The sequence below is a fragment of the Jaculus jaculus genome, chromosome 10, assembly GCF_020740685.1.
Source record: "Jaculus jaculus isolate mJacJac1 chromosome 10, mJacJac1.mat.Y.cur, whole genome shotgun sequence".
Classification (NCBI taxonomy): Eukaryota; Metazoa; Chordata; class Mammalia; order Rodentia; family Dipodidae; genus Jaculus; species Jaculus jaculus.
The window spans coordinates 25180978-25208529 of NC_059111.1; the positions used below are offsets into that span (position 1 = coordinate 25180978).

The window sequence follows — 27552 nt, forward strand, 5'->3', positions numbered from 1 at the left end:
GGCACATGTCTGCAGTCCCAGTTACTCGGTTGACTGAAGCAAAAAGATCATGTGAGACCAGGCAGTTTGAGGTCACTCTGGGTAACATAGCAGACTCCAGTACCCAAAACAAAACAAAACCAACCCACTGCCTGCAATAAACAGCCACTTACTAAATCATCCTAGGAGAGAGATAAAAACAAGTCAGTGAAGGAAATACAGTGATATGATTCAAACCAAATATATGGTGAGCATCTCTTCACCAATTCTGCATATTCATACCCAAATGACCAAATTATAGAGAATAAAGAGATATCTAGAGTCAGGGATGGTGGTACATGATGGTGGTCCCAGCACTTGGAGGCTGATGCAGGAGGATTTCTTGAGCCAAGGAGCTCAAGACCAGCCTGAGCAACACAGTGAGAGCCTGTCTCAAAAAAAAAAAAAAAAAAAAAAAAAAAAAAAAAAGGCCTGGATATCCATGACCTCACAGTGCCCAACACTACCTACACAAGACCATCATAAGAGGAGGAAAAGATGATGACATCAAAATAAAAGAGAGGCTGATTGAGATGGGGAGGGGATATGATGGAGAGTGGAGTTTCAAAGGGGAAAGTGGGGGGAGGGAGGGCATTACCATGGGATATTATTTATAATCATGGAAGTTGTTAATAAAAATTTGAAAAAAAAAAAAAAGGTCTGATGGATCCTGCTGGTATTAGTTTGAACACTGTTGTCCTATTTAAGTAGATCAGTGGTTGGCAGCCTTGGCTCAATGTCTTAACTTGCTTCTCATAGTTTCAGTGTTGTCTAGAGTTCCTGTTTCAACTACTCTTTCATGTAAGTTAAAATATTTTCCTCATATGAATGTCCTCTATGTTTTCCCTACGACATCATAGCATGTGTTTTCTTCAGCCTTTCTTCTCGCATACATTCATTCTGCTTCAAGACTCTTCTGTGAGAAGGCACTATCTCAGGTGGGATACAAAAGTTAGGTTTCTCGTGGTCAGTGCTGTGTTCACATAGTTCTCAGGCTACATGATTACACAACCACAAAGTGATATGCCATGAAAAAGACAGAATGGAGATGGAGTCCAGAGACGAGAGAGGGGAGGCTTCACAGAACTGGTGATGTGTCAGCTAGGTCTGGAGGTTATGTCCAGTTATTTGAGGTGTATATATATAATTTTCAAAAGTTACTGATCCTAAGGACTAAAGCAGACCTTGAGAAATTGATTAAAATCAGTTATCATAATGTGCGTATTGTACAAAAGGCATGTCTGCTTATATCTGCCTGCCTGCATCCTCCTTCCTTTCTTCCTTCTTTTGCAGTATTGGGGGGTGAACCCAGGGTGTTGTGCTCTTCACGAAGTTACTTTCTTATGTGTGAAAGACGGTTTCCAGATTGCTTAGGAATTAAGAGTTCTCTTGTGCATTGTTCTACTCCGAGTGGTTTTGTTCTATCAGCTCATCTTTAACTATGCAGGAAAATCAAAAATTTTCACCTGTGCCCACTGACTGTTGAATCACCCAGGAGAATGTGAACTTTTCTCTAGTCACATGGAGATCCCAGATTCGTAGGACTTGACAGTTTCAAACCAGATTTCTTCTACTGCTTTCTGGCCCATGTCAAACATTTGCTGCAAGTGCTTCCAGCCAGTTTTCCCAGTGATCATGAGATACTCTTTGTTCTCTGGGTGTAGTTGGCAAGAGTATGCGGCCATGACAAGTGACTGACTGAAGCGACTGCACACGAGTAAAAACAAAGAGTCCCTCTCCACAGCTGTCAGTGGGATTATACTTTCAAAGCCGGCAAGGACGTGACCTCCTACTTGTATAGGGTTCTTGCTCTCAATCATCATGTACATGATGGTGATCGCCGCTTCAAACACATAGTAGCCATAGCTCATGTCACCAAAGTCTAAGATCCCAGACACTTGATAGTCCGCATCTCCGAAGGCTGACTTGCTGGGCTCTACTAAAATGTTATGGTCGTTAAGATCGCCATGGTTGATACCTGAAATCAGAACAACCATGTAAGAAGTTGTTGAATATCCCAGGTCATTTTCTTCCCATTTCTCTTTCTGTTTTTAAATTTTTATTTATTTATTTGCAAGAAGAGAGAGAGACAGAGAGAGAGAGACAGAGAGAGAAGAGAGACAGACACAGAGAGAGAATGGGCATGCCATGGCCTCCAGCCACTGCAAATGAACTCCAGACGCATGCAACCCCTTGTGCATCTGGCTTACATGGGTCCTGGGGAATCAAATCTGGATCCTTTGGCTTCGCAGGCAAATGCCTTAATCACTAAGCCATCTTCTCCAGCCCCCATTTCTCTTTCTTAAGCAAGGCCATCCAAATCATTACGTGAGTAAGCAGAGATCAAGAGCCTATTTTCAGGCTGCAGAGATGGCTCAGCGGTGAAGGTGCTTGCCTGCGAAACCTAACGACCTGGGTTCAGTTCCCCAGTGCCCACAGAAAGCCAGATGCACAAGGTGATGCATGTGTCTGGTGTTTGTACGCAGTGGCTGCAGGCTCTGGTATGCCCATTCTCTCCATCTCTCTCTTTCTCTCTCTGCTTGCAAATAAATAAAAAGAATTCTCTAGCCGGGCGTGGTGACGCACGCCTTTAATCCCAGCACTTGGGAGGCAGAGGTAGGAGGATTTCTGTGAGTTCGAGGCCACCCTGAGACTCCATAGTGAATTCCAGGTCAGCCTGAGCTAGAGTGACACCCTACCTCAAAAAAAAAAAAAAAAAGAAAAAAAAAAGAAAAAAAAGAAAAAAGAATTCTCTTTAAAAAAAAAAAAAAGCCTGTTTTTGTAAATGTTCTCTGTAAAGGACATAGACAGTCAGCTTTGGCTTGACTTTGTTTTGCTTCTCATCAGTGCAAAGCCAGAAGACAAGATTGTTTAAAAAATGTCTCTGTGTGTGTGTGTTATTTGCAAGCAGAGGGGTAGGAGAGAGAGAGAGAGAATGGGCATACCAAGGCCCCTAGCCACTGCAAACAAACTCCAGATATAGCACTTTGTGTATCTGGTTTTTTTTTTCCCAATTTTTTTTATTAACGGCTTCCAAGATTATAAAAAATATCCCACTGTAATGCCCTCCCTCCCCCTATTTTCCCCTTTGAAGCTGCATTCTCTATCATATCCCCCCCTCTCAATCAGTCTCTCTTTTATTTTGATGTCATGATATTTTCCTCCTATTATGATGATCTTGGGTAGGTAGTGTCAGGCATTGTGAGGTCATGGATATCCAGGCCATTTTGTGTCTGGGGGAGCACAATATAGGAAGTCCTACCCTTCCTTTGGCTCTTACATTCTTTCCGCCACCTCTTCCGCAATGGACCCTGAGCCTTGGAAAGTGTGATAGAAATATTGCAGTGCTGAGTGCTCCTGTTACTTCTTTCCTGCTCTGTATCTGGTTTTATGTAAGTACTGGGGAATTGAACCTGGGTGGTTAGGATTTGCAAGCAAGTACCTTAACCACTGAGAAATCTCTCCAGTCCCAGTACAAGAAATTGTGGCCACTGTAAATATCTGACCCTGGCAGCCAGAAGAGTAAAGTGAAAAGGGGAAATGCACAAAACCAGAAGTATTTAAGAAGAACAAAATAATAGTCACATGATTATAACAAGCAAATGTGTCATATGTGCCTTTATTTTCATCTATGAGCTAAAAATAAAATCTGATGACTGGGCTGGACAGATGGCTCAGTGGTTAAAGGTATTTGTTAGGAAAGCCTGACAGCCTGGGTTCTGTTCCCCAATATCCATGTAAAGCCAGATGCCCAGTGGTGCATGTGTTGGGGGTTCATCTGCAGTAGCCTTGGTGCACCCATGCTTTCACACACAAACAAATAAATAAAATATTTTTAAGCTGGGTGTGGTGGTACATGCCTTTAACCCCAGCACTCATAAGCAGAGGTAAGAGGACCACCATGAGTTTGAGGCCACCTTGAGACTACATAGTGAATTCCAGGTCAGCCTAGGATAAAGCTAGACTATACCTTGAAAAACCAATGCCCACCAAAAAAACGGAAATAAAATGGGAACTGAGAGGCTGAGGAAATGGCTCAGAGGTTAAAGGCACTTGCTCACAAAGCCTGTTGGTCTGGGATTCAATTCCTTAGTCATCCACATAAAGCTGGACAGGCCAATTGTTTGCAGCAGCAAGAAAACACACACACACACTCACACACACACAGGCTGCTCTACATAGAGAAGTTCTGCCTCAATAATTTTTCTTCCTTTATAAAACTAATTATTGGGCTGGAGAGATGGCTTAGCGGTTAAGCGCTTGCCTGTGAAGCCTAAGGACCCCGGTTCGAGGCTCGGTTCCCCAGGTCCCACGTTAGCCAGATGCACAAGGGGGCGCGCGCTTCTGGAGTTCGTTTGCAGTGGCTGGAAGCCCTGGCATGCCCATTCTCTCTCTCTATCTCTGCCTCTTTCTGTCTCTGTCTGTCGCTCTAAAATAAATAAAATAACAACCAAACATTAAAAAAAAACCAACTAATTATTACAGATAATATAATTGTATAAATATAGGCATCTTGAGAAAATTAAACCACAAACAAAGAAAAATTTACAAATAATTACCTTGCAGGTAATTACCCAGTGCCAGAGTTAGATTACTCCCCACAGTGAGCTGTTACTCAGGGAGGCCCCCAAAATAATGCAAGCCATTGCCAAAGCACTTGGTTACCCAGCAGCTCTAATTGGAAAGACCCTATAGCTGAAGACACTCCAGGCTCCAGTCCCAGGACACTGAGAAATAATGCTGGAATTGAGATGGAGGCCAGCTCCCTGCTGGCTACTTATAGTGCTAGAAAGTACTATATGAACTTCAGGAACATAAAGGTCACCAACAGTGTAAACAAGCAGTAGAATCTGCAAGCTACAATGCCAACCAGCTAGGGACAGATGTACAGACCAGTGCAATAGTGGCACATGGGATACGGGGGCAATCAACTACTCTCTGATTGGATATGAGACCCACTCAGTGGGAAGAAATTCACACCTGGTACTGAGAACCAAGTCAGAAACCAATGGCTTGGTAGGTCATAGACATTAGAGGGAAGCTTCTACTGTTCTCTGGCTAACAGGAGAGGTCATACACATCAAAACATACTGGGTAAACCTTTAGAGGGAATAATCAGAGCACAGTTAAGAGGCATCAGCAATAACCCGGATGAAATATGGTGGTGGCATGGTCAGGTGGCAGAGGGAAAGGTGGGGAAGAGTGGTTGAAAGTAGGATCTGATGTATAGCCAGCATGGGTAGAGTTTCATTGGATGTAGATGTGTGGTAGTTTGAATGTAAAATGTCTCCATGTATTTTGAATACTTGGTCCCCAACTGGTGGCAGTGTGGGAAAGTTGCTGGGCTTCTGGGAGGGTGAGCCTTATTGAAGAAGGTGTGTCACTGAGGGTGGACCATGAGACTTTTTTTTTTTGAGGTAGGGTCTCACTGTAGCTCAGGATGACCTGGAATTCACTATGTAGTCTCAGGGTGACCTCAACCTCACAACAATCCTCCTACCTCTGCCTCCCCAGTGCTGGGATTAAAGGTGTGCTGGTGACCTCGGGATGTTATTAGTTGGTCCATGGGTTGTTCGCTCAGACTACGTCCTTCCTTGTGTATGCTGTGACACCCTGGCTACCTGCCCGGCCATGTGTGCCATGGTGGAATTTCCCCTGTAAGCCAAAATAAACTGTTCCTGCCCTAAGTTGCTTCTGGTCAAGTGTTTTGTCCCAGCAGTGAGAAAGTAACTAGTACAGGGTACGAGAGAAAAAGGAAATTAAAGCTGATGACCCCTAAGTATTTTGCTAGGCCAATTAGGTAAGTGGTGGATGCCATTCTAGTTAGATGAAAACTATAAGAAAAACAAGTTTCAGGAGAAAAAAAAACTAACTCAGATCTTACACTACACCCTTACATGCGTTCACACAATAACCCAACAGAAACAAATGCATCCTGCTGACGACAGGCCTCATATTATAAATGTCTTTCAGTTCCTCACCCACTGATCGGCACTTAGGGCCAAGAGTGAGAAGGTTGCTGACTTCTAGATATGTCTGTAAGAAACTCATGGACAAGGGTGCAATAGTGGCATGTCTGTCATGGGGAAAACCAATTGTCCTTTAATTTGACTGGAGGCCTGCTCCATGGGAGGGAATACATCCCTGATACTGAAAACCTACAACAGGGGTGGTCATGAGCCCTAGGGGTGTAACATCTGCTGCTGTCTGTTAAATGTATATACTATGCTCACCAAACTGCCCAGTAAGCACTTCTCTTAATGTTCACACCCATATATTAATGCTACTCTCACATTTTCGTTAAAGAACTTTCTCTTTTCAGATCACAATGACCTTGGGATGACTCAGAAGGCATCATGGTGCTGAGAAAGGGTGATGCACGCCTTTAATCCCAGTACTCAGGAGGCAGAAGTAGGAGGGTTGCCATGAGTTTGAGGCCACCCTGAGACTACATAGTTAATTCCAGATCAACCTGTACCATAGTGAAACCCTACCTCAAAAAAAAAAAAAGAAAAAGGTGACAGAGGAGTGCTCAGCACTGCAACATCTCTATCACAACTTCCAAGGGTCAGGGTCCATTGTGGAAGAGGTGGCGGAAAGAATGTAAGAGCCAAAGGAAGGGTAGGACTCCTTACAACGTGCTCCCCACAGACACAAAATGGCCTGGATATCCATGACCTCACAGTGCCTGACACTACCTACACAAGACCATCATAATAGGAGGAAAAGATGATGACATCAAAATGAAAGAGACTGATTGAGACGGGGAGGCGATATGACGGAGAATGGAGTTTCAAAGTGGAAAGAGGGGGGAAGGAGGGAATTACCATGGGATATTGTTTGCAATCATAGCAGTTGTTAATTATAAAAAATATAAAAAGAAACTCATGGCCAAATCCACGGGAGATCTTTACTAAAGCATTCACAAAGCACCATTTATTTATTTAAAAATAAAAGGGCTGGGCGTGGTGGTGCATGCCTTTAATCCCAGCACTCGGGAGGCAGAGGGAGGAGGATCACAGTGAATTCGAGACCACCCTGCAACTACATAGTGAGTTCCAGGTCAGCCTTGATTAAAGTGAGACCCTACCTCGAAAAACCAAAAAAATAAAATAAAAATAAAAATAAAAGGGCCCAGGTTCAATTCCCCAGGACCCATGTAAGCCAGATGCACAAGACACACGCGTCTGGAATTTGTTTGAGGCAGCTGAAGGTCTTGGTATACCTGTTCTCTCCCTTTCTCTCTGCCTCTTTATCTCTCACAGACAAACAAACAAATAAAAATTTAAAAACAGGGGCTGGAGATATGGCTCAGCAGTTAAGGCACTTGTTTGCAAAGCCTAATACTGGCCTGCCTGGGTTTGATATCCCAGTACCCATGTAAAGTCAGATGTACAAAGTAGTGCATGTATTTGGAGTTTGTTTTCAATGGCAAGAGGCTTCTCTCTCTCCCTTTGAAAATAGATAAATAAAGTTATTTTTTAAAAAAACTTAAGCTAGGTATGGTGGTACATGCTTTTAATCCCACCATTTGGGATGCAGAGGTAGGAGGATCAATGTGTGTTTGAGGCCTGCCTGGAACTACATAGTGAACTCCAGGTCAGCCTGAGCTACAGCCAGATCCTTCCTTGAAAAAAACAAAACAAAACAACAACAAAAAAAAAAAACTTAAAATACATGCAAATAAATTATGGCATATTTGAGTTGAGCATGGAGCTGTATACCTTTAATCCCAGCACTCTGGAGGCAGAGGTAAAAGGATTGCTGTGGGTTTGAGGCCAGGCTAGGACTACAGAGTAAGTTCCAGGTCAGCCTGGGCTGTGAGACCCTACCCTGAAAAGCAAACAAACAAAAAAAATAAAAAAAAAATATTCTCTCTCTCTCTCTCTCTCTCTGTCTGGAATTCACTATATAGTTTCAGGCTGACCTTGAACTCACAGCAACCCTCCTACCTCTGCCTCCCTAGTTCTGGGATTAAAGGTGTGCACCACCAAAAAATATTATTCTTTGGGCTGGTGAGATGGCTTAGAAGTTAAGGTACTTGCCTGCAAAGTCTAAGGACCCATGTTTGATTCCCCAGTACCCATGTAAGTCAGATGCACAAGGTGGCGTATGTGTCTGGAGTTCGTTTGCAGTGGCTATAGGCCCTGTTGCACCCATTCTCTCTCTCTGTTTTTATTTTTCTCCCTCTCTGAAATAAATAAATAAGATACTTAAAAATACTTTATTCACTTCTTTATGAGAGAGAAAGAGACAGATAGAAAGAGAGAATGGGCACGTCAGGGCCCCTAGCCACTGCATAAGAACCCCAGATGCATGTGCCCCTTGTGCTTATATGGGCTTATATGGCTTATATGGGTCATGGGGAATTGAACCCAGATCCTTGGGCTTCACAGGCAGATGCTGTAATTGCTAAGCCATTTCCCCAGTCCCCATAAAATACTTTAAAAAATTATTCTTGGGCTGGAGAGATTGCTTAGTGGTTAAGGAACTTGCCCGTGAAGCCTAAGGACCTAGATTTGATTCCCCAGATCCCATGTAAGCTAGATGCACATGGTGGCACATGAACTTGGAGTTTGTTTGCAGTGACTAGAGGCGCTGGTATGCCCATTCTCTCTCTCTCTCTCGATCTCTCTCACTCTCTCTCTCAAATAAATAAATAGGGCTGGAGAGATGGCTTAGTGGTTAAGCACTTGCCTGTAAAGCCTAAGGACCCCAGTTCGAGGCTCAATTCCCCAGGACCCACATAAGCCAGATGCACAAGGGGGCGCATGCATCTGGAGTTCTTTTGCAGTGGCTGGAGGCCCTGGTGTGCCCATTCTCTTTATCTCTGCCTCTTTCTCTGTCTGTCGCTCTCAAATGAATAAATAAAAATAAACAAAAATTTAAAAAAATAAATAAATATATAAAAATTATTCTTGCTGGACATGGTGGCACATGTTTTTAATCCCAGCACTTGGGGAGCAGAGATAGGGGATCGCCATGAGTTCAAGGCCAGCCTGAGACTACATAGTGAATTCCAGGTCAGCCTGGGCTACAGTGAAACCCTACCTCAAAAAAAAAAATTCTTTAAAAAAGTAGTAGAGTCTCACTGGGTATGACAGCGCATGTCTCTAATCCCAGCACTCGGGAGGCAGAGGTAGGAGGATCACCGTGAGTTCCAGGCCACCCTGAGACTCCATAGTGAATTCCAGGTCAGCCTGAGCTATAGTGAGACCCTACCTCAGGAAAAAAAAAAAAAAAAAAAAGTAATAGGGTTGCTAAGAGGATGACTCAGTTGGTAAAGGCTTGCATGCAAACATGAAGATCTGAATTTGAATCCCTAGCGCTCATGTAAATGTTGAGCACCTATAATCTCAGAGCTGGGAAGGCACTGAGATAGAAGGATCCCTGGGACTCACTGGCCAGCTAGTCTAGATGGACCGGTGAGCACTGGGGTCAACGAAAGACATTGGATGTTGACCTTTGGCACACATACAAAAGTAATAGGAAGGCTGGAGAGATGGCTTAGTGGTTAAGCGCTTGCCTGTGAAACCTAAGGACCCCGGTTCGAGGCTCGATTCTCCAGGACCCATGTTAGCCAGATGCACAAGGGGGTGCACGTGTCTGGAGTTCGTTTGCAGTGGCTGGAGGCCCTGGCGCGCCCATTCTCTCTCTATCTGCCTCTTTCTCTGTCTGTCACTCTAAAATAAGTAAATAAAAACAAAAACAAACACAAAGTAACAGGAACAAATATGGTAAAGCATTGATCTGGCTAAGTTGTACCGCTGTGCTTTCTTGATGGCATGAACTTTGCAAACATACATATTGAGAAAAATACTTGCTTTGATTGGGGGGGGTACTCACATTCTCTAAAATGACTTAATTTGGTCATTATTTCTTCCTTGAACAGCTGAATGACCTGTTCAACAATTTCTCGGTTCCGATTCTGGCCCAAGGCATCCACGTATTTCTCCAGGAGAGGAATGTTTTTCAGATTCCAGATGAAGTTCTCCCGATGAAGACAACTTAATTTTGGGTGACAGAATTTCTAAATGAAAAGTTAAGACACAGGCTGGGGGATGTAAGTCCCGTTAGTAGAGTATTGCCTAGCACAGTGCCCTGGACTTGATTCCTAGTACCACGAAAAACTGGTCACATAGTACATTCACTATATTTCCAGCACTCAGGATCAGGAGATGGAGGCAGGAAGATCAGAGGTTCAAGGTTATCCTTGGCTCCCAAGGGGTTCAAGGTTAGCCTAACCCTACCAGACTGTGTCTTCCCATCCCTACCTCATAATATAAAGAAAGACATGCCTCCACAGTTCCAGCAACCACTAGACCTCCAGGAGAGATCTGTTTCCTCTACAGAGGGGCCTAAGAGATAACTGGCATTTCCATGGTCACTGACCTGCCCCATTTATGGTAAGTCACAGAATAAACTGGATGTGGTGGTACATGCCTCTGTCAGAATTCAGGAGGCCAAAGCAAGAGGATCCTAAGTTTAAAGACAGCAGTTGTCTCAAAAATAATAATAATAATAATAAATGGACAAAAGTTGTAAAGAAGGGATTCAGTGGAAGGGGAATTTCGGAGGGACAAATAGAAGGATGATGGGAAAGAATTATGACCTTGGAATATTATCTATAGTCACAGAGGTTGCCAATAAAATGTTTTTTTTTTTTTTAAATGTAAGAGTCAAAGGAAGGGTAGGACTCCTTACAACGTGCTCCCTCCAGACATAAAATGACCTGGATATCCATGACCTCACAGTGCCTGACACTACCTACACAAGACCATCATAAGAGGAGGAAAAGATCATGACATCAAAATAAAAGAGAGACTGATTGAAATGGGGAGGGGATATGATGGAGAATGGAATTTCAAAGGGGAAAAGGGAGGGAGGGAGGGTATTACCATGGGATATTTTTTATAATCATGGAAAATGTTTTTAAAAATTGATAAAAATAAAATAAAATAAGGTTAAAATAAAAAAATAAATAAAAACACATTGACTAAAAAAAACAAACAAAAAAATCTACCAAATAGTAAGTCCTATTCATGCAGGAATTTATAGGTTTTTGTTTGTTTGTTTGTTTTCGTTTTTCAAGGTAAGGTCTCCCGCTACTCCAGGCTGACCTAGAATTCACTATTGAGTCTCAAGGTGGCCTTGAACTCATGGTATCCTCTTACCTCTGCCTCCCAAGTGCTGCAATTAAAGGCATATGCCACCATGCCTGGCATGAATTTATGTTTTTTTTTATTTATTTATTTGAGAGAGAGAGAAACGTATAGGCATGCCAGGGCCTCCAGCCACTCACTGTAAATGGACTCCAGATGCACGTGCCACTTTGTGCATCTGGCCTTACGTGGTACTATAGAATCGAACCCAGGTCATTAGGATTTATAAGAAAGTGCCTTAAGAGTTGAGCCATCTTTCTACCCCTGTCTCTATTTTAAAAAGAGAATGGAGTTTCAAAGGGGAAAGTGGGAGGATGGAGGGTATTACCATAAGACTTTTTTTTTCATTTATTTTTATTTATTTGATATATATAGAGAAAGAAGCAGATAGATAGAGGGAGAGAGAGGGAAAGAATGGGCATTCCAGGGCCTTTGGCCACTGCAAACGAAATCCAGATGCATGTGCCACCTTGTGCATCTGGCTAACATGGGTCCTGGGGCATGGGACATTTTTTATAATCATGGAAGTTGTTAATAAAAATTTTTTTTTAATTGAAAAGAAAAAAATATTTTAGGGTTGGGGAAATGGCTTAGTGGTTAAGATGCCTGCCTACAAAGCCTAAGGACCCTGGTTTGATTCCCTAGGACCCACATAAGCCAGGTGCACAAGGGGGCACACACATCTGGAGTTCATTTGCAGTGGCTAGAGGCCCTGGTGAGCCCATTCTGTCTTTCTTTCTGCCTCTTCCTCTCTCTCTCTCTCTCTCTCAAATAAATAAATAAATAAATAAAATATTTTTTAAAAAAATATTTTGGGGCTGGATAGATGGCTTAGTGGTTAAGACGCTTGTCTGCAAAGCCAAAGGACCCAGGTTTGATTCCCCAGCACCACATAAAGACAGATGCACAAGGTGGCACATGTATCTGGAGTCCATTTGCAGTGGCTAGAGGCTCTTGCCCACACATTCTTTCTCTCTCTCTCTCTCTGTCTTTCTCTCTCTCAAATAAATAAATAAATGAAAATAAAGTATTTTAAAAAATCTGTGTGTGGACTTTCTGATTACTCAATTTAAACTTTCAACACCCTCTTGAACATTTCATAACCCTTTTCTGTAGAAATTCTATTCATGCGAAGTATCACTAATATCTTCTTTAAAATTTGCCTCTCCAACCGTGTCCATACCTTGGGCCCCATTGCAATGTCTGGGGCATCTGGAAAAAAGATGCTATTCCTACTCTGGATATAAGATACTTTAGGGTTAGTTCTGAAAAAATAACTTTTAAGGGCTAGAAAAATGGCTTAGTGGTTAAGGCGCTTATCTGTGAAGCCTAAGGACCCAGGCTGGATTCTCCAGGACCCACATAAAGCCAGATGCATGAGGGGCGCATGTATCGGGAGTTTGTTTGCAGTGGCTGGAGGCCCTGGTGTGCACATTCTCTCTCTGCCTCTTTCTCTCTCCCCCTCTCATAAATAAATAAATAAAAGGGTTGGAGAGATGATTTAGTGGTTTAAGGCTCTTGCCTGCAAAGCCAAAAGACCCAGGTTCCATTCCTCAGGACCCACGTAAACCAGATGCCCAAGGTGAGGCATGCATCTGGAGTTTGTTTTCAGTGACAGGATGCCCTGGCATGCCTATTCTCTCACTCACTCTCGCTCTCCCTCTTTCTCTCTCAAATAAATAAATAAATAAATAAAAATAAAGAAAAAATACCTTTAAACATGACATTGGTTCTGTAGAACAAAACCTCAACATAGAGCCAGAGGATGGGAAGGAGTACTGTGGAATACTGTCTGCTGGCCATGGCTACTGTATTCAGTACCTCACAGCAACTGTCATTACCTGCATAAGACCTCATCAACATTCCACTATGGGTGGTAGAGGAGGGCAAAAAAAGACATCAAGGTGAAAAGAAGAGCTTTAGGGGAAGAAGATAGAGAACAAGAGAAGGTGATGGGGAGAGAATTATGATAGGGAATCATTATATACATATATATATGTATATGTGTGTGCATATATATATATCAATTATAAATAAAAATTTAAAAGTAGGGCTGGAGAGATGGCTTAGTGGTTAAGGTGCTTGCCTGCAAAGCCAAAGGACCCAGGTTCAATTCCCCAGGACTCAAGTAAAGCCAGTGGCACAAAGTGGCCGTATGTCTGGAGTTCATTTTCAATGGCTAGAGACCCTGGTATATCTTTTCTCTCCCTCACTCTCCTAAATAAATAATATATATTTTAAATCTTTTTTTTTTTTTTTTTTTTGGTTTTTCGAGGTAGGGTCTCACTCTGGTCCAGGCTGACCTGGAATTAACTCTGTCGTCTCAGGGTGGCCTTGAACTCATAGCGATCCTCCTACCTCTGCCTCCCGAGTGCTGGGATTAAAGGCATGCGCCACCACGCCCGGCTTTATTTTAAATCTTAAAAAAAATAATAATAATAAGATAAGCAAAGCAGGGTGTGGTGGAGTACACCTTAAATCCCAGCACTTATAAAGTACAGGTAGGAGGATTGTTGAGTTTGAGGCTAATCTGGGCTGGAGTGAAACCCTACCTCCAAAAAAACAAAAACAAGCAAGCAAACAAAAAGCAAATAAGCCACCCCTCACAAACAAAGTAGGACCCCAAGTCTTACCTCTAGTGTTTTGTCCAACATGGCAGCCATCCTTCCAATTTCATATAAGAGCCGAGTGCTGACAGGAATCTCAGCTATAGGTCTCCCCGGAAGGTAAGTCAGCAGCCGCACCAAGTGGCTTTTGGTTTCAGATCCACTATCTAGATTGAAGAAATGAGAGCCGGGCGTGGTGGCGCACGCCTTTAATCCCAGCACTCAGGAGGCAGAGGTAGGAGGATTGCCATGAGTTCAAGGTCACCCTGAGATGACAGAGTTAATTACAGGTCAGCCTGGACCAGAGTGAGACCCTACCTCGAAAAACCAAAAAAAAAAAAAAAAAAAAAAAAAAAAGAAATGATACACACTGTTAAGTACTCTCGAAGAACAAATAGAATCAATTTTTTTTTTTTGGAATCATTATTGAAAAGAAATTTCAGGGCTGGAGAGATGGCTCAGCACTAAGGCACTTGCCTACAAAGCCTAAGGACTCAGGTTCTATTCCCCAGTACCCAAGTAAAGCCACATGCAATTTGGAGTTCATTTACAGTGGCTGGAGGCTCTGCCTTGTCCATCCTCTCTGTTTGTCTCTCCTCTTGCAAATACATATATATTTTTTGATGCAGGGTCTTGTTCTAGCCTAACTGACTTAGAATTAGCTTCAGGCTGGCCATGAACTCACAGAAATCGTCCTACCTCACCCTCCCAAAAGCTGGGATTAAAGGCAGGCGCTACTGCACATGGATAATTAAAATGGTTTTTAAAAAAAGAAATTTCAGCTGGGTGTGGTGCCCCATGCCTTTAATTCCAGCACTCAGGAGGCAGAGGTAGGAGGATCAACTGCAGTGAGTTCAAGGCTACCCTGAGACTACAGAGTGAATTCCAGGTCAGCCTGGGCTAGAGTGAGACCCTACCTCAAAAAAAAAAAAAAAAAAAAAAGAAACAAATTTCAGAGTAAGAGAAAAAGAATCCATGAACCTAAAACCTCAGTATTGTACGAGGCAAGGCTGAGTGGCCAACAGGTAGAAAGACAAACCATTTAAACACCACCAAACAGCTCCAAGTGTACTGGCCCTAGCTCTTAACAGAAATGATCCATGATGGTAAATGGATGCCTGAAACCCACATTCTTTTGTAAGTTTGCAATAAGAAAAGGAAAGCATAAAGAAATGACTGCTTTCAAGTCACAAGATACCTCACGGGCAAATCGGGGTACAGGCTATATATGCATGCCATGTGTAGTCCTCAGGAGGCATACTGGGTCTCTGCTGTTTGGAACAATGTGAATTAATTAGGAATGGATGGCACTGGGCGTGGTGGCACACGCCTTTAATCCCAGCACTCTGGAGGCAGAGGTAGGAGGATCTCTGTGAGTTCGAGGCCACCTGAGACTACATAGTGAATTCCAGGTCAGCCTGGCTAGAGCAAGACCCTACCTCGAAAAGCCAAACAATAAAAATTTTAAAAAGGAGAGAGAAAGAATGGACGAACATGTAAGAGAGAAAAGGATAGCAGAGATCTCTAATCTTAAAACATCCTAAAAAGCCTCTTCTTGCTGAAGTAGGTACATCTGAGCATATGGAATTGGAGGAGGAAGGGAACAAGATCCATAGATTAGCAGCTACAGCCTTGGGAATTCACTGGTATGCCCAAGGTCACATATGTAGTAATGACAAATCTGGGCTCTAAAATTTCTGATTTCTAGAGGTTATTTTTACATATATTAGATATGTAGTATGTGTGTATACTTATATGCACATAGGAGCATACACACATACATAAACATGTATGTGGAGGCCACATGTCATGTGCTCCACCTTACTTATTGAGGCAAGGTCGCTCGCTGAACCCAGAATTCTACACGTGAGCTAGTATAGCTAGCTAGCTTTCCCTGGGGACTCACCTGCCTCCGACCGCAGGCGCACCACCATGCCTAACATTTATGTGGGTGCTGGGGATCTAAATTCAGGTCCTCTTGCTTTCAGACAAGCACTTTCCTCATTGAGCCCTCTCCAGCCCCTATTTTACTTTTTAGTATATGTGTGGTGTGCGCATGGTTACATTCAGATGCGTGGGTGCCCTGTGCGCATGTGTGAGGCCAGAGAGGCATTATTTCCCTAAGGCCAGAGTCTCTCACTGAATCCAGAGTTCCCTCTTTTCTCAATTAGACTAGCAAACTAGTTGACCAATAAGTCCCATCAATTCTCCTGTCTCTGCCTCCCTCATTACTGGCGTTACAGGCATGCATGGCCATGCTGAGCTTTTTATGAGAGTGCTGGGACTCGAACTTAGGTCCTCACACTTACCTTCTGAACTATCTCCCCAATCCCAGTTTCATATTCTTTTTTTTAATTAATTAATTAATTTATTTATTTATTTGAGAGCGACACAGAGAGAAAGACAGATAGAGGGGAGAGAGAGAGAATGGGCGCGCCAGGGCTTCCAGCCTCTGCAAACGAACTCCAGACGCGTGCGCCCCCTTGTGCATCTGGCTAATGTGGGACCTGGGGAACCGAGCCTCGAACCGGGGTCCTTAGGCTTCATAGGCAAGCGCTTAACCGCTAAGCCATCTCTTCCAGCCCCCAGTTTCATATTCTTTCACAATACTATAGCACCAGAATAAACAGCTAGTCTAGTGAATAAAAACATTTAACTGCAGCTGGGGATGTAACTTAGTGGTAGAGCGCTTGCCTAGCATGTGCAAAGTTTTGGGGTTTGATCCCTAGTAATATACAACTTTTTCATAAAAACAAATTATGCCGGGTGTCATGGCACATGCCTTTAATCTCAGCACTTGGGAGGCAGAGATAGGAAGAAACGCTGTGAGTTCAAAGTCACCCTGAGACTATATAGTAAATTCCAGGTTAGCCTGGGCTAGAGCGAGATCCTACCTTGAAGAAAAAACAACAACAACAAAAACCAAAATATGAAGCCAGATGTGGTGGTGCACACCTTGCCTTTAATCCCAGCACTTGGGAGGCAGAGGTAGAAAGCTTGCTATGAGTTTAAGGCCACCCTGAGACTACATAGTGAATTCCAGGTCACCCTGGGATAGAGCAAGACCCTACCTTCAAAAACCAACCCCCCCACACACAAAAAAATATGTTTCCTTGATTTCCACATGTCCCATAGTTACTGTCCTTTGAAATCTTTCTAAACTTTGCACTAGCTTCCAGGTGGAGATAGTCCCAAATGCCCTTCTACTATACTGAATCTCTAGCTTCTCATAATGAATGAAAAAGTAATCGTATCTCCACTTGGAATTATGAACTTGTTCTTGACTGTGTTTCTACCTATCATCCTAAGACAGACACAGATCAAGAAAGAACCTTGTAGGAAAACATTAAAGTTTGAATTGAGTGTGTAGGCTCCCTATCACTACATTTTCTTTTTCCACAGCACTCAATGTGTAAAGGTCAGTTATCCTTCATCAAACCTGTATTAAATAATTCCATCCACTTACAGAAGAGGATGGTATAGAACAGGTAGAGGCTGGCCATTGCTACACATACGATCCTATGAGTCAATAAAGACTCTTGTCCCATATTTTTGTTTTTTGGTAAATGATAATTTTTTTTTAAATTATTTTTATTTATTTATTTGAGAGCGACAGACAGAAAGAAGCAGAGAGAGAGAGAGAGAGAGAGAGAGAGAGAGAATGGGCACGCCAGGGCCACCAGCCACTGCAAACGAACTCCATATGCGTGCGCCCCCTTGTGCATCTGGCTAACGTGGGTCCTGGGGAATCAAGCCTCGAACCGGGGTCCTTAGGCTTCACAGGCAAGCACTTAACCACTAAGCCAGCTCTCCAGCCCTGATAAAAATTTTTGAGGTAAAACAGTAGTTCTATTAACTGGAAGGCTATATCCACCATATTTTTCAGGACAAATAGTTTTTACTGTGGGGCAAATAGGTTAAAATTATACTATATGGTATTTGCATTTAGGTTCTAAAGAAAAGACTATAGAGAAATCTATGCAATATATAATTTGTCCAGATTAGTTTTCATTTGAGGAAAGGAAAAGAGTTTTGAAGTATCTCAGAGCAGTTTGCTCATTAATTGAAAGTCCTCCAGTAAAAGAACTATTGGGAAACAGTGGTGTATGGTGGTGGAAAACAAAAGCTCCCTCAGTTTTTGGAGGGAAAACTTTAAAAATACTTAAATGGCTAAGTTTATTTGGTGCAGTTCAGAATTAAACTTGTCAATTTTAACATTAATATTACATCTGAAAGAAACTTATGTGATGTTCTGGTAAAAGAAAAAAAAAAGAAAGCACCTTGGTACCACCCACTCAAATTACTCCTCCTACCAATCAACTCTACAGGAGAATATGATGTAGCCAAAATGCAGTAATGCAATGGACAAGGGACAGACAGACTGGCCATCTCTTACCAATGGACATCAGCGAGGTCATGTTGTCTCCTTTAGTGCGGCACACAAAGGCTGTTGGGAATCCAGCTTCTTTCAGAAACATCATGATATCATTCTGCATTTCAATTAGGTCCGGGTCTTTGCTAGACTCTGTGTTGCTGATCTTGAGGACGTATTCATTGGGGCTGTCTGTAGTATCCTCAGTTCTCAAAATGTGAACGTGAAAGTTCTGGTCATCGTAGCTGGGAAGTGCCCGGATCATAGAAACCTTGAACCCAAACAATGATTCTACCACAGCGGAGGCTTGGGCCTCAGTAAAAGTGGGTTTGGCAAGAGCCTGTGATTGCTGGTCACCTCCACTCGCCATTGTGTCTAGGGGAAAAAACAGCCACCACAAAGGGGGCCATATTAAAATGAGGATATTTATGCAAATGATTTTTAAAAAATTTTTATTAACATTTTCCATGATTATAAAATATATCCCATGGTAATTCCCTCCCTCCCCACCCCCACACTTTCCCATTTGAAATTCCATTCTTCATCATATTACCTCCCCATTACAATCATTGTAATTACATATATACAATATCAACCTATTAAGTATCCTCCTCCCTTCCTTTCTCTACCCTTTATGTCTCCTTTTTACCTTACTGGCCTCTGCTACTAAGTATTTTCATTCTCACGCAGAAGCCCAATCATCTGTAGCTAGGATCCACATATGAGGAAGAACATGTGGTGCTTGGCTTTCTGGGCCTGGGTTACCTCACTTAGTATAATCCTTTCCAGGTCCATCCATTTCTCTGCAAATTTCATAACTTCATTTTTCTTTACCGCTGAGAAGAACTCCATTGTATAAATGTGCCACATCTTCATTATCCACTCATCTGTTGAGGGACAACTAGGCTGGTTCCATTTCCCAGCTATTATAAGTTGAGCAGCAATAAACATGGTTGAGCACATACTTCTAAGGAAATGAGATGATTCCTTAGGATATATGCCTAGGAGTACTATAGCTGGGTCATATGGTAGATTAATCTTTAGCTGTTTTAGGAACCTCCACACTGTTTTCCACAATGGCTGGACCAGATTGCATTCCCACCAGCAGTGTAGAAGGGTTCCTTTTTTTACACATCCCCGCCAACATTTATGATCATGCAAATGATTTTTTGAGACAGATGTTTTACTATATTGATTTGAGTGAGATCAAAAATATCAATGCTAGGGCTGGAGAGATGGCTTAGCTGTTAAGCGCTTGCCTGTGAAGCCTAAGGACCCCGGTTCAAGGCTTGATTCCTCAGGACCCACGTTAGCCAGATGCACGAGGGGGCGCATGCGTCTGGAGTTCGTTTGCAGTGGCTGGAAGCCCTGGCGCTCCCATTCCCTCTCGCTTCCTCTCTCTCCCTCTCTCTTGCTCTCACTCTCAAATAAATAAATAAAGATAAAACAAAAAAAAATTTATAAAAAAAATATCAATGCTAGCCAGGAGGCATGGTGGCACACGCCTTTAATCCCAACACTTGGGAGGCAGAGGTAGGATTGTCCTGAGTTTGAGGCCACCCTGAGACTACATAGAGAATTCCAGATGAGCCTGGGCTAGAGTGAGACCCTACCTTGAAAAACAAGACAAGACAAAACAAAACAAAAAATAAGTTAATGCTCTGGCTGGGTATTATGGCACAGGCCTGTAATTTCAGCACTGGAGAAGCAAAGGTAGGAGGAATGTTGTGAGCTCTAGGACAGCCTGGTGAACATAAGATAAGAGTTCCAGGCCTGCCAGGGTTACACAGCAGGACCTTGTCAAACACACACACAAAAACAACAACAACAAAAACAACAAAAACAAATGGGCTGGAGAGATGGCTTAGCGGTTAAGGTGCTTGCATGTGATGCATGAAGACCCATGTTTGACTCTACAGATCCCATGTTAGCCAGATGCACAAAGGTGAGGCAAGCGCAAGGTCGCACATGCCCACTAGGTGGCGCAAGCATATGGAATTCGACTGTAATGGCTGAGGCCCTGGCGTGACAATTCTTTCTGTCTCTCTAAAAAAATAAAAATGATAAAGTTTAGGGCAGGAGAGATGGCGCAGTGGTTAAAGGTGCTTGCATTTAAAGCCTGAGAGTTGGGGTTTGAGTCCCCAGTCTTCACATAAAGCCAGGTGCCCGAAGTGCAACATGCATCTGGAGTATGTTTGCAGGAGCAGAAGGCCCTGACCTGACCACACTTTTTCTCTCTCTCAAATAAATAAATAATTTTTAAAAGTTAAGAAAGATAAATTAAAAAAATAATCTTTCCTAGTCAGTTTTGCCAAATTTTAAGGATTATCACACCTACCTTATCATATGTAAATCTTTTTTATTTTTTTTATTTATTTTGGATTTTCAAGGTAAGGTCTCACTCTAGTTCATGCTGACCTGGAATTCACTATGCAATGTCAGGGTGGCCTCGAACTCACGGCGGTCCTCCTACCTCTGCCTCCCAAGTGCTGGGATTAAAGGCGTGCGCCACCACGCCCGGCTTATCATATGTAATTCAAATACAAAAACCATGTGGTCTGATGTGTAAAGTACCGTGTAAGATCCTGGGGGAGATGAGGTTAGAAGGGTTCTGTAACATGTGAATAGTTTTCACGATCATAAATATTCTAAGCAAAAACAACTAAAAATAAAGAAATAGGGCTGGAGAGATGCCTTAGTGGTTGAGGCACTTGCCTTCAAAGCCAAAGGACCCAGGTTGCTTCTCCCGGACTCACGCAAGCCAGATGCACAAGGTGGCGCATGGGTCTGGAGTTCATTTTCAGAGGCTGGAGGACCTGCTACACCCATGCCCCTCCGCTTTCTCTCTCTGCCTCTTTCTTTTCCTCTGTCTCAAATAAATAATTAAAAAAATTAAATACATTTATTTAGCCAGGCGTGGTGGTGCATGCCTTTAATCCCAGCACTTAGGAGGAAGAGGGTAGTGGAGTTCAAGGCCAACGTGAGATTACATAGTAAATTCCAGGACAGCCTGGGCTAGTGTGAGACCTTACCTTGAAAAACAAAACAAAACAAAAGTTCCTAACAATTAATGACAGAGCACTAAGTAATGAACTGACAGTGGGAGCTGGAGAGATGGTTTAGAGGTTAAGCACTTGCCTGTGAAGCCTAAGGACCCCTGTTCGAGGCTCGATTCCCCAGGACCCACATTAGCCAGATGCACAAGGGGGTGCACGTGTCTGAAGTTCATTTGCAGTGGCTGGAAGCCCTGGCACACCCATCCTCTCTCTCTTTCTATCTGCCTCTTTCTCTCTCTCTCTATCACTCTCAAATAAATAAATAAAAATGAACAAAAAGAAAGAAAAAAAAAGTAATGAGCTGACAGAATGTGGAAGAACAGCGCTGATTTACTTAGTGCTGGCAATATGCAGTATGTACTAGTTAAATCCAAGCTTAGATACATTGTCAGGCTAGAGTGATGGCTCCATGGTTAAAACATTTGCCTGCGAAGCCTAACAAATTCAGGTTTTTGTCTAACTCAGATCCTGACTAGGTTTTTGTCAAAATGTAGTTTAAAATTTAGTAAGAGCTGGGCATGGTGGTGCACGCCTTAATCCCAGGAGGCAGAGGTAGGAGGATCACCCTGAGTTCGAGGCCCCTCTGAGACTACATAGTGAATTCCAGGTCAGCCTGGGCTAGAGTGAGACCCTACCTCCAAAAACCAAAAGAAAAAAGAAACTTAGTAAAGGTGGGTGTAGTGGCTCATATCTCCGCTTTTGGGAGGCAGAGATCCCATATGGTCCACATAGTGAGACCCTGTCTCAAAAGCCCCCCCATCCCCCGCCCCCCCGCCAGGACTGGAGAAATTACTTAGAGAAGCCTAAGGGCCAGGTTCAATTCCCCAGTACCTATGTAAGCCAGATACACAAGGGGGCGCATGCATCTGGAATATGCCTCCCTCTCTCTCAAATAAAGAAAAAAAAAATTTAAAAGAAGCCCCTCCAACTTTTGTGCGCACACATACTCTCTTCCTCCTTTCTTTTTAATTTTTATTTCTTTGAGAGAGAGACAGAGAATGCGTGGGCCAGGGCCTCTAGCCACTGCAAAGGAACTCTAGACACATGCTTAGCCATCTCTCTAGCCCCTCACTCTTACTCTTTTAATTTCTTTTTTTTTTCTTTTCTTTTCAAGGTAGGGTGTCACTATAGCTCAGGCTGACCTAAAATTCACTATGTTGTCTCAGGCTGGCCTTGAACTCACAGCTATCCAGCAATCCTCCTACCTCTGACTCTTGAGTGCTGGGATTAAAGGTGTGCACCACCACGCCTGGCTTCTTGCTCTTACTCTTAAGTAAACATAAAGCCTGACAGTCTCACTGAATGCAAATTTTACCTTTAAAAAAAAAAGTTTGGCTTTGTGACAGTCTAGCTAGGACAGGAGGGGTAGATCTTAGGACTTTCTCAGGGTTCCAAAATCAAACCATACATATGTCTTTTAATTGTCTAATCTTACAGGAAAAACCCAACTTTACTCCGCTGAGAAGGGGCTGAAACTCAGGAGGTGTCCTAGGACTTTTCTTTTTTTTTTTTTTTTTTGGTTTTTCGAGGTAGGGTCTCACTCTGGTCCAGGCTGACCTGGAATTAACTATGTAGTCTCAGGGTGGCCTTGAACTCATGGCGATCCTCCTACCTCTGCCTCCCGAGTGCTGGGATTAAAGGCATGCGCCACCACGCCCGGCACTAGGACTTTTCTATATGGTTCCCTGTTTGCCTTAGCCCCAAAGACTACTGATGACCCAAGTGACCACAAGGGTACAACCCTCCTCTGATAACTGCAATAGTTTTCCCTGACACCCTACCCAAAGTAATTTCTCCCACCTCTAGACTCAGCCCCCTGTGGCAATGGTAGATATCCACCAGCTGCTACAGTTGTTGAATTATAAATTTTAAAATTTACTTACAAGAGAGACAGAGATAGGGAAAGTATGGGCACACCAGGGCCTCCTGCCACTACAAATGAACCCCAGACACATATGCTACTTTGTGCATCTGCCTTTAGTGGGTACTGGAGAATCAAGCCCAGCCCATCAGACTTTACTGCAAGCGTCTTTAACAACTGAGCCATCTCTTCAGCCCTATTTTATCTATTTGAGAGAGAAAAGAGAGAAAAAATGGGAGTGTCAAGGCCTCTAGCAGCTGCAAATGAACTCCAGACACATGTACCACCTTGTGCATCTGGCTTACATGGGTCCTGGGGAATTGAACCTGGGTCCTTTGGCTTTGTAGGCAAGTGCCTTAACTGCTAAGCCATCTCTCCAGGCCCCCTATTTTTTTTTTTTAGTTGAGATTTTATGGAGCCCAGGCTGGGAACTCACTGTGTTGCCAAGGATGACCCTGAACTTCAGATCCTACTGCCTCTACCTCCTGAATGCTGGGATTAGGCAGTTTTGTTTTGTTTTTGAGGTAAGGTCTCACTCTAGCCCAGAATGACCTAGAATACACTGCTCAGGGTGGCCTCAAACTCGGAGAGACGCTCCTACCTCTGACTCCTGAGCGCTGCGCCACCACCCTTGGGGAATTGAACCTGGGTCTTTAGGCTTCACAGGCAAGTGCCCTAACCACTAAGCCATCTCTCCAGCCAGTTGTATTCTTGAGACTTACTTCTCATGTTTATTTTCTGCCCACAGCATTTGCTTTCAGAAGCAGATTAAGCTGTTCAGGTGTTCAGGTTGTGTTTCAAAACATCCTGGCACCTGAAACTTCTTCTGGGAACCAATGTATCCTGTCACATTGTTCGGGGGCTTATGGCTTTACATGAATGTTTAATCTTCCTTCTGTATACACATAAACTGGCAGAAAGGCAGCATTCAGAATGTCATATGAAAGGAAGCACTAACTCCTGGAGTAATGAAACCCTGGAGTAACTGCTCAACTCCCAGAGTACTTAAAAGCATCAAAGCAATGCTGAAGTTGATAGAAAGTACACATTCTTTTTTTTTTTTAAACATTTTATTTATTTATTTTATTTATTTCAGACAGAGAGATAGTGTGTGAGACTCGGCACACCAGGGCCTCCAGCCACTGCAAACGAGCTCCAGATGCATGCGCCACCTTGTGTACCTGGCTTATGTGGGACCTGGAGAACCGAACCTGGGTCCTTAGGCTTTGCAGGCAAATGCCTTAACTGCTAAGCCATCTCTCCAGCCCATGGGAAGTATACATTCTTAAACCGGGCGTGGTGACTCATGTCTGCAATCTCAGTACTCATGAGGCTGGGGAAGAAAGAATGCTGTGATAGGAGAGAGAGAAATCATGATAAACAACTGTGGACACTGCAAGCCTTAAATTTGGCTAGTCAGGCCAAATGAGCCAGTGGGTGCAATAGTGGCACATCTGTTATGGAGAAGCCAACTGCTCTCTAATTGGACTGGAGGCCCGCTCCACAGAGGAAAGGCATCCCTGATACCTAAAACCTATGATGGGAAGTCATGAACCCTAGGAATGTAATGCCTGTTGGTGTCTGGCTAAATGTATATACTATGGTCACCAAACTGCCTGGTGAGCCCGTCTCTTAATGTTCATACCCATGTATTAATGCTACTCTCACTTTTGGTTACAGAAGCGTCTCTTTTCAGATGATGGTGATCTTGGGATGACTCAGAAGGCATCATGGTGCTGAGAAGAAGTGACAGAGGAGTGCTCAGCACTGAAATATCTCTATCACACTTTCCAAGGCTCAGGGTCCATTGTGGAAGAGGTGGCGGAAAGAATGTAAGAGCCAAAGGAAGGGTAGGACTCCTTACAATGAACTCTTTCAGACACAAAATGGCCTGGATATCCATGACTTTGCAGTGCCTGACACTATCTACAGAGGACCATCATAATAGGAGGAAAAGATGATGACATCAAAATAAAAGAGAGACTGATTGAGAGGGGGGAGGGGATATGATGGAGAGTGGAGATGGAAAGGTAAAGTGGGGGGGAGGAATTACCATGTTTATTGTCTATAGTTATGGAAACTGTTAAAAAAATTTTTTTTAATGCTGTGAGTTGGAGGTCAGCTCAGGCTACTTTTTTTTTTTTTGGTTTTTCGAGGTAGGGTCTCACTCTAGCCCAGGCTGACCTGGAATTCACTATGGAGTCTCAGGGTGGCCTTGAACTCACGGCGATCCTCCTACCTCTGCCTCCCGAGTGCTGGGATTAAAGGCGTGCACCACCACGCCCGGCTCAGGCTACTTTTTTTGTTTGTTTGTTTTGTTTTTGAAATAGGGTCTCACTCTAGCTCAATCTGACCTGGAACTCACTCTGTAGCTCCAGGCTGGCTTTGAACTCAGTGACCCTACTACCTCTGCCTCCTGAGTGCTGGGATTAAAGAACTGTGTCACCACACCGAGTTTCCAAATGTTGAGAATATCAATGAATGAGTATGAGCACACCAGGGCCTCCAGCCAGTACAAATGAACTCCAGATGCTTGTGCCACGTTGTGTATCGGGCCTTACTTGGGTACTGGAGAAATCAAACCTTGGCGGCTAGACTTTGCAAGCAAGCACCTTAGCTGCCGATCCATCTCTCCAGCCCTAAATGTTTTTTTTTTAAGTTTTGTTTATTTATTTGAGAGAGTCAGAGAGACAGAGAGGGCGGGGGGGGGGGGGGGGGGGGGGAGAAAGGGTGTGCCAAGGCCTCCAGCCACTGCAAACAATCTCCAAACACATGCGCCACCTTGTGCATCTAGCTTATGTGGGTACTGGGGAATTGAACTTGGGTCCTTTGGCTTTGCAGGCAAATGCCTTAACGGCTAAGCCATCTCTCCAGCCCACCCCCAAATCTTTTAAGTAATGCCATATATTAACATGTTTTCTTGAGGGGCTGGGAAGATGGCTGAGCAGTTAAAGGTGCTTGCTTGCAAAGCCTTCCCACCTGGGTTCAATTCCTCAACCATCCACATAAAGCCAGACTAGCCATTCATTTGCAGCACCAGGAGACCCTGGCCTACCTTCACACAAATAAATAAACAAAAACTTAAAAAGATATACTCTCGAAAGTAAACACATACAAAAATGTACTTTAGTCGGGCGTGGTGGCGCACGCCTTTAATCCCAGCACTCGGGAGGCAGAGGTGGGAAGATCACCATGAGTTCGAGGCCACCCTGAGACTACATAGTGAATTCCAGGTCAGCCTGAGCTAGGGTGATACCCTACCTTGAAAAACAAAAAACAGTGCTTTATGAGATGTCTGCTTTAACTATCTGTGCCCTGTGTGTGGAAAGGGAGGAGGGGGAATTAAAATCCTAGAAGTTGTTGGTCTAGTTCCTGCCAACACTATTTTATTTAGCTCCTGAGAAACCCCACAGAACGTATTTTTCACCCCAGGTTTGTGCCACTCTCACAATCTCTGCTCCACATGGAGTGCAGCAGGGAGGTGTGGACTTTAGACTCAACTTCCTGCAAGGTACACCAGACAAGAAACAGGTCAGCCCTGATCCTTCGCTCACCCTCTTCCAAAGTGTCACAAAGTCCAGCGACGCAGCTCTGCCTCCAAATCTACCTGTCTTCAGCAATCCGTTCTGCCGTGACCTCCCAAGGTTGAAAACCAAAGCACTGCATTCCCAGCACCTAGCCCCGCGCCTTATTTGATATGAAATAATGAAACCAGTGTCTGCCTCCACTTCATAAACCACAGGCTGTTCACTCTTCAAGGGGAGCAGGCAAGGGTCAGGCGGGAATCTAGCAAAAACAGTCACCCCAAGCCGCTGCTGAGAGCCCCAGGGGTCTCGGTGCTGCAAGGAGACAGGGACCCAGGGGCAGGATAAGAGGAACAGGAGGGCTCCCAGGCAGGGTTCCCAGCGTTCCATCAGCTAGGTCCAGCGGAGCCTGAGCAATGGTTCCCAGCAGCACCCTCCTCTGCGAGTCTCCGCACGGACCTCGGGACGATCGGGACGGCCGGTTTCTAGGGTGTCCGCTTTCGTTCTCGGGGTTACAGAGGGGACGATGGTTTGCCCATCCCACAAGCAGATGATGTGAGAGGCAATGAGGGTTGGACACACCCCGACGCCCTGCCTGCCCTCTGGGACGTGCCCCGCCGGGGGAGCCGAGGCTTGCCCTCTGCTTTCCCCGCCTCCCCCACCTCCGCTCACCCGCCACGATCTGTCTGTCTGTGCGTCTGTCGCGGAGGCAGCGTGGCTCTCCTCAGCCCCGCAAAGCCAGTCTCGGCCACGCCTGGAGGTGGCGTCACCCCTGCTCCGAACCCCACGAGCCCCGCCTTCCCATTGGCTCCTCCCAGCCCTTCGTCCAGGAGGCGGGGCTTGGCCAGGCGAACGCGGGCTCTACCCTGCCACGCCCACAAACAGAGATGAGGCTTCTGATTGGCTTTCTCCAGCCCCGCCCCACCTTCTGATTGGTTTCTCCCAGAGCCTCT

General features: G+C 44.1%; 1 protein-coding gene across 3 annotated transcripts; it reads right to left on the reverse strand.

The window, feature by feature from the left end:
• Window positions 1-667: 667 nt before the first annotated feature.
• On the reverse strand, window positions 668-27371 carry Hykk (hydroxylysine kinase). 3 transcript variants are annotated; one of them, XM_045160669.1, is made up of 5 exons: window positions 27272-27371; window positions 18183-18533; window positions 13814-13953; window positions 9865-10048; window positions 668-1996 (listed from the first exon to the last, which is right to left on the reverse strand). In XM_045160669.1, exons 2-5 carry the CDS (start codon window positions 18526-18528, stop codon window positions 1536-1538), a joined length of 1131 nt encoding a protein of 376 aa, XP_045016604.1. In that variant the 5' UTR covers window positions 18529-18533; window positions 27272-27371; the 3' UTR covers window positions 668-1535. The 3 variants fall into 3 exon arrangements, with proteins under 3 accessions (XP_045016604.1, XP_045016603.1, XP_045016605.1); XM_045160668.1 differs by lacking the exon at window positions 27272-27371 and adding an exon at window positions 26630-26847; XM_045160670.1 differs by lacking the exon at window positions 27272-27371 and adding an exon at window positions 18924-18957.
• Between the last annotated feature and the right edge of the window lie 181 nt (window positions 27372-27552).